General features: G+C 39.4%; 2 protein-coding genes across 6 annotated transcripts in view; one reads left to right on the top strand and one right to left on the bottom strand.

Moving 5' to 3' along the window:
• Positions 1-240: 240 nt before the first annotated feature.
• On the bottom strand, positions 241-5,840 carry si:ch1073-145m9.1 (uncharacterized). Its single transcript, XM_061046067.1, has 6 exons — positions 5,562-5,840; positions 5,079-5,174; positions 3,319-3,431; positions 2,858-2,981; positions 2,602-2,774; positions 241-2,143 (listed from the first exon to the last, which is right to left on the bottom strand). The coding sequence occupies exons 1-6, from the start codon at positions 5,599-5,601 to the stop codon at positions 2,078-2,080; spliced, it is 612 nt and encodes a 203-aa protein (XP_060902050.1). The 5' UTR covers positions 5,602-5,840; the 3' UTR covers positions 241-2,077.
• Positions 5,841-6,677: 837 nt separating this feature from the next.
• The window catches only part of usp32 (ubiquitin specific peptidase 32), a 51,457-nt gene continuing 44,530 nt past the window's right edge, over positions 6,678-13,604 (top strand). For all 5 annotated transcript variants that reach the window (XM_061046066.1, XM_061046064.1, XM_061046063.1 and 2 more), the window contains exon 1: positions 6,678-6,921. In XM_061046066.1, coding sequence (XP_060902049.1) covers positions 6,864-6,921 — 58 coding nt within the window. In that variant the 5' untranslated portion in view covers positions 6,678-6,863. The remainder of the gene's footprint in view (positions 6,922-13,604) is intronic.

Genomic DNA, 13,604 nt, shown 5'->3' with positions numbered 1-13,604 from the left:
TGAATAAGATGAGTATGTTATATGTCTTATAGTGAATCTTTGCCTTGTCAAATATTTGGCAGTGGGGAGTTAATCACTTTGTCTGACACCTAGCCCGTCGCTTTAAATTCAGGTATTAAAATGTAATTTAAAGACATTTTTAACATTCTCCCTGATGGTCCCGTTGACAAATCCTCACTGGCGCTCTAAGCTGCAAATAAGATCGTATTTAATATTCAAACAAAGCGAAAAAGAAAAGTATTTCTTTTATATATTTATTGAAAATAAAACCTTTAGCAATGTGTGAAAAACAGCTTTTATCCTTTTCACAGTGTAATATCTGTTTGAATTACACAAACAATCTCAGTTTCTGTGAGGACTTTATTTTATCAACAGACTTTAATAGTTGACTTTACAAACATTCACAAAAGCAAAAACTTAAACTGTAAAGCCACAGCTTTAAAACAAATCAGTAAAAAAAAAAAAACATTGGTAAAAAAAACTAACTTTTTATTTAACCAAATCCATTCAGGTCTTTTTTAAAGTCCCTACAATCAATATCAAATAAACATGTAACTAAATCAGCTTTGTGTTTAGTAGTAATGCTCTATAGATTATAATAACATCTGGACTTTCCCTCTTTGTTGGTGCGTTTTGCAGAAACTGTCCAGGTTTCAGATTAAACATGAATGTAACTTTGCTGCTCAGTTTTAAACAAAACTGAATCCCTTATTAGAGTGTAATCGATGTGAACGATAAGCGTCTCCCTTTGGCTCCTTGAGTCATTTTTTAAAGAAAATCCCTGCCATCACAATCATTCTTATCACCCACAGAACATAGTTTAGTGCAGTCATGTTCATACCTCTATCCAGCATTTTGACAGTCCTTACACTACGGGGACACGTGACCATTGATACACTTTAAGATTATTTTATTATATTGCATTGATTCACAATAAACCTTGATGTTTTTCAATCTACAGTTACCCGTCAAAGATTTGAATATTTCTGCTGATTCTTTTTGTGTTGTGTTTAAACCCCCCGGCCAAAAGATGGCAGTGTTGTTAACTATATTCATCTTTTTTTACTACGGCGGGAAGGTGTCAGACAAATGAAAGATCCAAAACCTTTTTCAAAAGCAAGACAAACACAACTGCATTAATGGAAAAACAACAACACATATGCAGAAGGTATAAAACAAATACAGAAGCCACAACAAAAGCTGAAATGGGCCGACTATCGGCAGTGTTTCTAATGGACTGTTTTACCTGACGGACACGTGGAAGAAACTGTGAAAGTAAATGAAACAATGTTTGGTAGTTCTCTAACGTTAGCTTTGATAACTTTCACCATGTGATCATCTCAAATGAGCATTCACTTATTTACATGATCTTTCTGTTCATCTTCTGTTGTAGCTGTTTGCATTCATCTTTTCAATTAATTGTTGTGTTTTTCTTTCACAAAGCATTTTGGATATGTAATTAGTTTGACACCTCCCGGCCACCATACATTTGACTTTTCCAACCTCCAACTTAATGTAAGCTGAGACAGAACAAGTAAGAGCATAGAGCTTGTGCAAACACCAACAGCACAAGTCTTAAGAACATTATATCGCCTTTCTTATAGATTCAAATACTGAATAGTAAACCTGTATTATGATTAGATCATATCACCAGAGTCGTGCTAATCATAAACTCTCCTACTTTTACAGTGTCAGAAAAGGTTTTGCACAGTCTCTCTGCTGAGGTTGAAGAATCTTTTGTTCCTTCCTTGAGTTCCCTTTAAAAAGCAGAAATAATATCTATAATCCCATAGAAGATTCAGCCTAACATAAAGTGTTCCTGAGTGTCCTCGGTCTTTTCTATCACATTCATTTATAGGTTTGGTAAAGGATGATGCCATCTTATATCTCAGCAGCTCGAAACAAAATCAATGAAGTTCACAAGATAAATTCTTTGTTTAGCTAAACATGAAGTGAGAGGTCAAGATTATGTCAGATAATATCAACTTGTACCTGTAGAGCAGCCGCATACTTTCATCTGAATCTCCCAAAAACTGAGAGAAAGAGGAGAGAACAGAAGATGACTGCTGAGTGACCTTCAGCTCTTCTTGTCTTCCGTTTCCTCACTGGTTAAGTATTCAATGTGTGTCCTTATACACCACATCTAGAGAGAAAAAAGTGAGAATTAAGTCTTTCCACAAACAAATCAAACTAGAAGCACTGTTTCATTTTGTCAACCTGGGGGGTGAACCACGAAGCGAGCCTCTGTCAGGCCTAAGGTCAGAGTTTTCCATGTCAGAAAAGTTGGCTCTCTTTTAATCTTGATATCTCACCATCACCACGGTAACTGACTTTAAACTCGTGACATGATCTGTACCAGGAAATGTTCAGAGTTACGGTCTCTACTTTTTGTGCAGAAGAAGAGCCAAATGTCGCACTCAAACACGCCCTTTAATGTGAGCATGCTCAGAGCCTGAAGCAGAAAGAGTAAAACATGGACAGTTAATAACCAGCTGCAATACCTGTTGTCTCTACCTGCTACTTCAGGATCTCTCTGGGTATGTTGAACTCGCTTTGTGCTTTACCCCTCTGATGTTCAGGGGTGTCACAGGTTATATCTACCTCTGCTGAGAGAGCCAGCAGGCGGCCTGCAGCCAGCAGCACAGTCACCAGATTCTGTATCGAGGGCGGCAGGTACATCCAGTGGGAGAGTAAACCTTTCTGAGACCCGTACAGCCAGAGAGGGAGACAGTGCAGACCACTCACCACCCACAGGCCGAGAGGGGTCCGAAACCCTGATAGCAGCACACACACAAATTAACTCATACAATCTGTGAGTTAGCTACATCACTTTAATGAACAGTGACAGATTTGTTACCGTTGTCCATGATGGCGCGTATGAGTTGAGGGCTGCTGCTAAAGCTGTTCTTCCAGTGATCTCCTCTGGCATTGTGGTTACACACAAACACACACCACTCCACTGCTGACATCAACCAACCCCACTGAAAAACAACAAATACAGGACATCAGACAAGAAATAAAGGAGCACGAGAGGAAACCTGTAGCATCAGACACACAAGACACAAGTCATTTCAGAGTCAAAATCCAGAATCAGCACAAACATGTTTGAGCTCAGAGGCTGTTTGATGTCACAAAAACAAAGGTGCAAATTGAAATAAACTTATATATATCTATCTTAAGTGACCAACTAAAGAAAAACCATATTGGTTAAAAAAATATATTGGTAACTTTGCTGTTCTTTCAGATGGTAGCCCTACGCTTGTTTTGAAGGTAGACCTCTTTCAAATAATGATGAAAATAATTCAAAAAGTGGCTGACCTTGAACAGCAGGCTCCACAGCATCGCTCTGCCCACGTTGTCTACCACTACATCCAGCCAGGCCCCAAACCTCGACGTCTGACCCAGCCTCCTCGCCAGCCAGCCGTCCACTCCTGAACGGAAAAATCCTCACATCCTCACTTCCTCAAAGAAGTGTTTAGAGGCTATTTTAAATTGTCATAGCTGTCGATGCACCCATAATTCTGATTATTGTTCTGTTTGTAGACCAACATTTTAAAGCTTTGAATTTCCCATTTTTGCAGTTTTTTTTCGGGAGACAGGATTGACGATATTTTGACAAGCATCTCTATCCTGGTTTTCTGGTTTCCTATTTGGTGACTTGTCAATCACAGACAGTTAAAGCATAAACCTGCCTTATTGGCTATTTTAGTCTTGATTCGACCACAATAAAAAAAATAACATCATGCTGTATTAAAAAAAAAGACTTGAAACAAGAGATTTGGATCATCAACTCATGTGGATCATGTTTGCTGAGGAGTAGGACCAGTGGGTTTCTTGTTGCAATCAGTGGCGTGGCCCTCTACAGGATATATATTAATGGGAATGCAGATTTAAGGCTCACGCACATTGGCTTCAGCTTACTAAACCAAGAAGCGAGGTCCATTTCTTATACCTTCTCGTTCATAAGGGTGGGTCCAAAGATCAAAACCTGACATCAATGTGGCTGCATACAAAATACATGGAGCCTGGAAATAAAGCAGCAGTTCAGCCAGTATATATGTGATTCCCCCCTGTGCTTTTCTACTGTGGTAGGATAAAGTGACCTGTGTTAAGAGGACCAAAGTGTAAGATTACTTGTACTTTGGATGTCCAGTATCACTTTGATTGCTAACTACAATGAATCAGTATTCATTCTAAAGTCCACAGTTCAAACAAGGTAAACAGTAGTGAAGAGAAAGCTTCTTTAAAGGCAAAGTGTTAAAACCTACAACCTGTTTTATAATGGAAAAAGTAACAACTACACAGGTCTGGTTCTAAAACAAAATGACTTGGGGTGCATCTGAGATTAAAGGGGGTGCAGCTACAGTTAGCGGCAACAGCAATGAAAAACAGCGTAGGTGTTATGGGTCCTGCATGTGGCCCCTGTGAAACATACAGGTCACAGCACCTGTCCTGACCATCACATCATGGATGTAATAAACACAATCTGAGTCAGTTGTCATTTGAAAGCCTTGATTACTTAAAAAAAAATAAAAGTATTGTTATTATTTTGCATCCACTCAAATGAGGGTTCAATGCATCCTTTTGCACCTTCATAGAACCGGGCCTGCAACTACATCAACACTTGAGTGAACTATATAGTCTGATAAATTGAAGTTAATAAGACAAAGTATTTGTAATACTTTCTAAGCATGTCATATGACATTTTAACCACAAAAATCTGTCATACATTAATGGAAAAGAAAATCTACCTGTCCCTAAGAAAACTATCTATTATGGACTTTAACAAGAAAAAACTGTAAGGCATTTTATATTTTATATTTTATATTAACAACTTGTAGGCTATTATATGCAGAATAAAAGGCCTGCCATTAAAACAGTAAGGGAAAATATTTATCATGCATATGTTTTGGTTTATCCATTATAATGCTGCTGTTTGCAGGTTCGTTATACACAAATGACCACACAAAAACATTTTTTAACATATGGTTGAATTAGGCTACAGGAAGCAGCCGCAGATGTACTTAAACAACTAGTCGCATTAGGCTGCATGCAGTTCACAGATACTAAGTCTTTACCATCAAGAGCTATGGAGATGGAGTAAAAAAAGACGAAGAATGCTGGTGCTTCATATGCAGCCCATGCTGTAATCACAAGAGCAATCCTAATGTAACCTGAAAGACACAAACACACACACACACACACACACACACACATTATTCAGTGTACAGCCAAGTTAAGACACTCTGTAATGCAAGAAAAGATAAATATGCCACGTTTTCTATTAACAAGAGTCCAATATAGATCATCTTTCAGCCTCATTATTCTGCCTTGAATTATTTATGAATGACATTTATGTACTAAACTAAAACTACAGCATAGGCATAATACAAGCTGTGTATCTGCTGTTGATATGAATGGTCACGTTTTTTTGTCTGAAAGTCGCTAATTAACAAGATCACTCTTTAAACCGTAACACCGGTTTCACAGTTTCATACAAATGCAAACTATAACCGATAACAAAAAGACAGTTCATTAGAATTGAATCAGGTGTTTCTCACCAATAATATTCGGCCAGTAAAGCAGAACTTGTTGTCCCATGTCCTGTCAGTTTTTACTACAGCAGCAGCAGAGCCTCATCGCGGAAGAGAAGATGATGCAATCTGCCTGGATTACAGACCGACCTGTTTACCTGCCAACCCAGAACACACTGAATTTGTAGTGATATATCCACTGAACTGTCTCGGTTAATATAAACCCAGTGGTGCCCATGAGACAGTGAAGTGTGTCGCTTTAATGCTGTGTGCTGTGGGCGCTCTCATGTTCACTATGTGACGTAGGAAGCTGGCAAAGCTGACGCACGCTGAGACAGCGTCTTGTCTTGTATTGGTTTTGCTTGTCATCGTGATTTTATGTAACTTTGTTTACCTGCTTACCACCAACCTGCCAAGGGACTACAGATGGAAATTAGCCTAAGGCAATATCTGGCATTTTTACATGTTTGTGTTCATTAATGTGGACTATTTAAATATAGCCTAACTAAATAAATAAATACAAACGTGTAGATATTGTCAATTTCGGTTGTTTCACGAATTTATAGGCTATATCCAGAGACTGTAAATATTATATATCTCACTATTTCGGGATAATAGTGCTCGTTTTCTCATTATGCTGGGATAATTTCAGCCGGTTTCTCGAAATGTCAAGAAATGAAGTCGTTATCTCGGTAAAACGAAGTTTAACGAAGAAACACACACACACACACACACACACACACACACACACACACACACAAATATATATATATATATAGAGAGAGAGAGAGAGAGCCCAAATGAAAAGAGCTGTACCACGCATAGATTTCTAGAATGCTTATCAAACTCATCTCGCTTGCTCCAGTTTATTTATCTCGCCGCTAGATGTCGCTGTTTCCTATGCGTAGATGTGAACTACCCATAGGCTGTAATGTTATTTAGCAGTCACCACTAGATGGCGCTGCTCCCTCTTGTTAACAACCTGTAATCATTGACACACGAACACACGGCATTGTAGTATGATTGCGCCTAGATTAATCAAACTGTATCCATTATTTGCAACAAGCGATGGGGAAACATGTCAAGTTATTTGGGTTTAAAATAAAACAATAATATCCGTCAGCCGTGTTTCCAGGAGACTCTGATCAACTGACCTGTAGAGTCCGGTGATCATGTGACAGAATGGAGGCGTCGCTGTTCAGCCGCTCAGCACATAAACACACCACCAGGAAACCTATTTCACAATAAACGGATTTAAGGAGACAACCCATTACGATCATCTCAGTGGGAAACCATTATTTCCTCACATCGCAATGAAATGAGGGGAGCATGGGGGCCAAAGAGTCGAGGATAGGATTCCTGTCGTATGACGAGGCCGTCAAGAGAGGTAAGCCGCTAGCCTAGCTGTCAGCTTCTATGCTAGCTCCGTACCAAGCCTTAAAATCTAGCTGTTTAAGTGGCGTTTGATGCTGGATGCCTTTGACAACAGACAAAAAATGACTTGATTGAAAATTTCAGAACAGCTAGGATACACTGTTAAATTCGGCTTGGACAAATATCAGAAAAACCTGGCGGATTGTTATTTTATGTCAAGTTATACAAAAGCTTTGCCTGCATTTTCCGCAGTCGTCTTTACCCCAGAACACACTGCGCTGGGTGCAGCAGGAAGGCAACCCCAGTTAAAATACCTTTTAATATATTGTAGCTAAACACCACTGTGGGGATTATATCCACCCCGATTGAGTAATTATTCCTCGCTTAATGTAAATTTGATCGACTGGTATTATATGATACGTCTGCCTTCACTTGTAAAGCAAGGTCACGTTAAATTGACAGATTATTGCACGGTGTTTGGTGTGGCGCTCTGGTCACAGCTGCGAAAGTGTTGCTAGTGTTGGCTAACGAGGAGGGATGGGCTGGCTTTGCCAAAACACCAGTACACAGAGCCTTAAATGTGTCGTACGTGTTTTTACCTGGCATTACAGTGTGCACATTTTCTTCCTCTGCTGTCAACACAGCATGCTAACGATGTAGCTATGAAGCTAAGTTCACAGAGGGGGAATGCCTCCAGACTGTTTGCTTTAGCCTCGTCGTCTAGCGGATTTCGAGCCTGTAGCCATGTGATACAGGCTAATCGTCTGTGTTAGTGGTGGTAGGGGTCTCTCAGGTTGCTTCAGATAATCTGGACACCCTTTAGTTAGCATGATGTAGTTGTTGCGTTTAGCAGAATAACAAACATGTTGTTGTTGTTGTTGTTGTTGTTGTCGTCACTTAGCCTGTGGACATGTATTTAAAACTGGACGGGCCATCGGATGATCCCTCGTAAACATCAACATGGGCCTCCTAGGGTTGCATATTCTGCAAAATCAGATACCTCCTGTAGATTCAAATATATTTACTGATTAATACCACATTAACGTGTTCTTCTTCGGGTCAATAAATGAAAATAAGACACGATGTTAACGTTTCTTACAATAGACGATCTTTGTAAATAAATAAAACAACAGTAAATTAAAGAAGAGTCCACCCTTCACACACAGATATGTCACCTACATGGACATAGAATATAATTACTTTATTGATCCCAAACTGGGAAATTGTGGCGTTACAGCAGCAGGTTATCCAACACACAATATGAGTAAAAAAACACAATGTTAGCAAATCTAAACATAATATTAAATACAAAGTAAATAAGTACTAAAAATATCAAAACTAAGAATGGGATTTAACTTAGCATTACTAGTCTTAAATATGAAAGATGAAATGTAAATGTGCAAAAACAGAGTTGTAAATGGACAGAATTGACATAGGGAGATGTGCAATCAGTGATACTATAAGTTAAAGTGCGTGAGTGTAGACATGTTATCAGCAGAAATATCTTACATACTTCTGCCTCTTAATTTCCCCTTTAAACTCACCCTTTTAGAGTTCTGGGTTAAATGTAGTGGTTGTTTCCAGTTGAACAAATACATGTCAATCCTCTTTAAAGCACTGGTAACAGTCACATGTTGCCTATTATTATTATTATTATTATTATTATTATTATTAAGGCATGTCTGGTGTCATAATAATGTTGATCATTGTTAATCATAATTCCTGTTGTTGTGTTAGCTGTGAGTACACATGTAAGTGCACGTGTTTTTGATGTATTGGATGAGGGGCTACATACAGGTCTGTTCTCCTAATGCATCCATCCTCTATTGTCCCTAAAGCAGGTCTCTTGTGGTCTGGTTTAAAGATCAGACTACTGGACAGTTATTGAAGCGGGATGTAAGAATTGCATCGCCTGTTTTATTGTTGTTTTTTTAACTCAGGAAAAAGTGCTCATTCTTATGATGTGGCAAAATACCACACGTTTTAGATTTTCAACATCAGTCAGTAAGAAGAAATCAGCATCCACTCTTCTTGGAGCTTTTTTGGTTAGGAAACTATTTTCTGCAGATTCACATCATCTGTATCACCATGCCTACCTTTTTTTAAGAAACATGACAGACAGTTAGCCCCTGTAACGCCTCTGTTACTACCTCTGATGGCGGCACAAAGGTGGGATTACTTTGTCCCCCAGTTATGCCTCCATGACATCTATGCTGAAGGCAGGATGTCACTGGGGTGTATATATCGCACAGAGAATAGGCAATCTCTTTACAGTGAATCAATAATAATAGATCAAATGTATCATTTTTTGCAACTCTGAGGAAAACCTCTAAGGTGCCTTTCTTTTTTTGCAAACCTCATACCGGTACCTGTTCTAAGAGATATTTTGGTATGGTTTAGTAAAAACACTTTCCACAGTTGCAAATATTTTTGTGAAATATACATGCTCCAGCAATGTCATTGAAACTTAAAAAAAACAAACAGCTTTTTAGGATGAAAATATCCCCCCCCCCCCCCCCCCCCCCCCTGGATGGACTGTTATTTATGTCATCAGTTTGCCATTTTTCCATTTTTTTTTTAATTGTTTGTTTTTTTGTATGTCACCTTGCACCCAGCTTTGAGTGCATAAGTTTTGACAGATACAACCCATGACCACATCTTCACAAAATGAGTGTGAAAATGCCTGTAATAACTCTTGCCGTAAAACTGACAATATGCATGAAATCTTATAAGCACAGAACACAGCTAGCTGAGTCTGTGTAGTAAGTGATGCAGTGTTGGTGCATGGTCAGATGTGGGTGAGCATTCATCAGGAAACACATAGGAGATGTTAAACCCGATGGCCTTCATGTTGAACTTTACTCCCTGGGTTGGCAACAGATGAACTTTGTCAGATTACGAGAGGGGAGCTGTTACACATTCATCCAGGACACGGTCACATCTGTAACAGAGTCCTGACAGACTCACCTGTCCTCTGCATTGCATACAGTGTAAGATATTTCCAGCTGAGATACTCCATTATTATTTAAGTCCATGTGTGGCAAACCTTCATTATTGCCGCTTGTTGTGCGGTGGTTTGGACATTCCTCGTTCCCACTCTGATGATCACATGTGACCACACACTCGCAGGCGGTGGAATTATCCAGCCATCCAGCCTTATCTGACCGGTCACATGCTAGCCTTCCCTAATTCCCACAGCAGTCTCGACTGCAGCAATTATGGGGTCGGTTTTCATCTGAGCTCGTCCCGGTAGGACCGCAGTAGGATAACATTCAGGGAGCATCCTGTGTCCTGAAAGTTCATGCTTTGATTTGTTCCTGTAGTAAATCCGGGATCATTCAGACTTCCTGCAAGTCGTTATACAGGGCTGATTGTGCACTCCATGTTCACTTTGTTTACAGTTTTCTTACCACCACACGGTGTGATTGCTGCCATATGTCTGTAGGAAATAAAACTAGTATAGTGTGCTGTTAAACATAAAGATGTTAGATACCACTTCATCCTTCCTTATGCTAATCTAGATAACTAGACTTACTGCCCACCACCCTCTCCTTTCTGTCATTTGAAGTCATATATAATCAGTGTGACAGCTTGAAATGTCAGGTTTCTTTGGGTCACCATACTGCTGCTCTTGTCCTTAAAAAAACATTGCTCTAACATATTAATCATTTTCTGAATAAAGCTTGTTAATAAATAGTCTTGAGGAGGTTGAATTTATTCCAAATAGATGACAAATTTAGGACATTTTGAACTCTGTGCATAGATGTTATAGTCAGTCGAACAGTGAAACAACATTGAGACAGTCTGCAGTTTTTAGCTTGCACATGGGTCATCAATAAAAAAAAATTCTCCTATCATCTACATCTTTTTGTTTTGTCACCTTAACCTTTATCATTTTACAAGATGCAGGTCATAGTTATGAGACAAACAAAGTAAGCAGCAACTGCTCGGCTGGCTTTAAATGGAGTAAAAAACAGGAAATGAGTTTAAAAGTCAGGCATTAGAGATCATAATGAGTGCTTGAGATATCATGAGGTATAAAAACACCATATCAGTGCTCTGGTGCTGATTACTTCGGAACTATAACATTGATATCTGCACAATGAACTACAGAAAAGAACAGTCACTAAGAACAATAGAGATTTACCAGACGTGTGTTAAAAAATCAAAGCAGGAGGTGGAGAAGTAGCTGCAATGATTTAAAGAGGTGAAAGTCCTTTTTATTTTCCCAGAGATTCTTAAATGATAATAAAACATTTACTGGAACAGCACAGAAGGGCACGTCCCCCCAGTTGGTTACTGGTGTTTCTAGAAAGAAGGAAAAGGCTAAAGTCTGCATTCTTCACTTACAGAGAAATGTCATCTACAGTCCGATGTTACCTGACCTTCGTAAAAAGGTTGCAGAGTTAAAGATTATATATGTGTGATCTACTTCAGGTCCAGTTTCCGTTTTCTGGGTGATTGTCAAGAACTTGAATTTAAAGGGAACAAACATGAAACATGTCCTTCTGGCATTGTGAATGATGGACAAAGCTGCCGTCTGATTTCTGTTTGAGCTTCATCGAGGTTATTGTTTGAAATCATCTCCACTGTTGAATAGTAGTTTGCAGATCAGAGGGAGAACACTTCCTGAAGTAGCAGCTGACTGTACGTACCTGGAAGTGTTGACTCACCTTGATGGTATTTATGAAGCTTAAGATTGTGGAGCTGTTGTATTGCAGTGAGTTATGTTGTAATACCTGGCAGCATCATTCCCGTATGGAGGAGAGCAGTCAAAGGTAACTTCCCTGTCGCCAAAGTAACCACACCCCCTTTTGGGTGACACAGGCACTGTGAGAGCGCTGGTGTAGATCCCTGTGATACATGTGGTTGAGCACATGCCTCATTTGAATTGATCCTTATCATACTTACTAAAGCAAGACATTTGAATTGTGTTTAGTTTATGGCTGTTGCTGTCTCCACTTTGATGTGTGTTGTGTTGTGTGCGGTAAGTCAGGTACTACATGTAAACATTGCTTTCCACTTCTACGTCACCTGCGCCCCTGGGTAAAGTCGAGAAAGGAAGTCACGGGTGAATGAGGAAGGGGAATCAGGAATCAGGGGAAGCCACACAGTTTTTCAACCGTGCGTGTGTGGAGGTGTTTTTGGGTCCTGTCATGTGTTTCATATACTGTACACCTGGCTTTTTACAGGTGTTTTCTAATATGAATGATTGTTAATAAAGAGTTAAAGGCAGTCAATGACGGACATTGTTTTTTACCCACCATGAGTTGGAAAGACTTCAGATTCCATCCAGTGGCCTTTTTTGGTTGTCAGGATGCCACTGCAGCTTTAATTTAGGTAAAACTTAGGAGTGAATGATGACATCAAGAAGGGATGAAGTATAGGAGGCTGTACTGAAAGAGAGTAGCTCTTTACAGCTAAGAAACACAAACATGAACTATTTGACTTTTTGGACAACAATCTTAGTTCAAAATTTGACACTGTGAATGTGAACTACTTCATTCTGATATGTGTGAACTGAACTTTGAGCTTGTGGTTTTATGGTGTGAACTTGCGCAACACTGCAGCAGAGCGAAGTGTACAGGTATATTCACAGTGAGTGAGAGGCAGAAGACCAAGCTACCCCCCCCTGACAGATAAACCTAGTCCTAGAGGTTCCCTGGCAACATGATTAAACGCTGCTTCGTCCATATTTAGAACGTAAATTACAATATGTTGTTCTTCCATAGCAGACCTTTGAGGAAGAGATCATTTTGTCAAAATGTTCATTACCTTTCGAATCCACATTACAGGGACTGCTTTTATTATTTAAAAATGGGGCTAAGTTTTAATTGCGCCTGTAATGCACTTTAACTTCAGTGAAGCTGCATAACTCAAACATATATGACTGTATTGACATTTTCTTTCCCAGACTGACCCTGGTTGTTAATACCTGTTTGCATTGGCAGAATTGTTAATGGTATTTCAGTATTTTCCCATTTCTCTGATGGAGCAGGGACCTCTTTACATGCAGATTTTGAAAGTACCTTGAAAACCTTCATGGGTCATTTGATCCTTTGTGGTTGACCACCACACAGTTTAGCTTTGCAACAACCAGGGTCATCAGTCTGAGTCGTCTGACACTCTGCCTGACACTCTGCCTGACAGTCACCTGAGAACTGCGGAGGCTTGCACTGCTTCCCTGAGTCTGACGTCAGCCGGCTTTATCAGCCCAGCTGGCAAACCCCTGCTTTGCATTCTTACCTGGTATTCCTGGTTTGTGGATGTGGGTCTGTCTACTGCTGCCACAAAGGTTTACAGTGCAGTGTTTGCTATGGAAACATGGTTAGGCCATCATTCAGATATAGGTGCATGTTTGCATGCTGCATTACAATAGAACATATTATACTTTAGCTGTAGACAGCAGGACTGTCAAATTCACACTTTATTGATTGAATGTATTATCTTTGCATATGAAAACGACTAAAAAGCTTGATATAAACCTTGTGCTTAAAGTTCTTAGCATCATAAAACAATTGTCTGTACTTTTGAGTTTAGGCAGTGACTTCTTAATCTGGGAGTGCCTCAATCATTTTGCTGCTTGACTTTCTGTAACTTGTATGAATGAGTAACATGCAGTCTTTAAGCTTTAATTATAGTTTAGATCTCCATAGAGATGTGTGTTGTTTACTCTCCTGCTCTTCTTGCATTGAA

The sequence above is a fragment of the Labrus mixtus genome, chromosome 9 (genome assembly GCF_963584025.1).
Source record: "Labrus mixtus chromosome 9, fLabMix1.1, whole genome shotgun sequence".
Taxonomy (NCBI): Eukaryota; Metazoa; Chordata; class Actinopteri; order Labriformes; family Labridae; genus Labrus; species Labrus mixtus.
The sequence above is the reverse complement of the archived record's forward strand: the minus strand, read 5'-3'. Positions and strand labels throughout refer to the sequence as shown.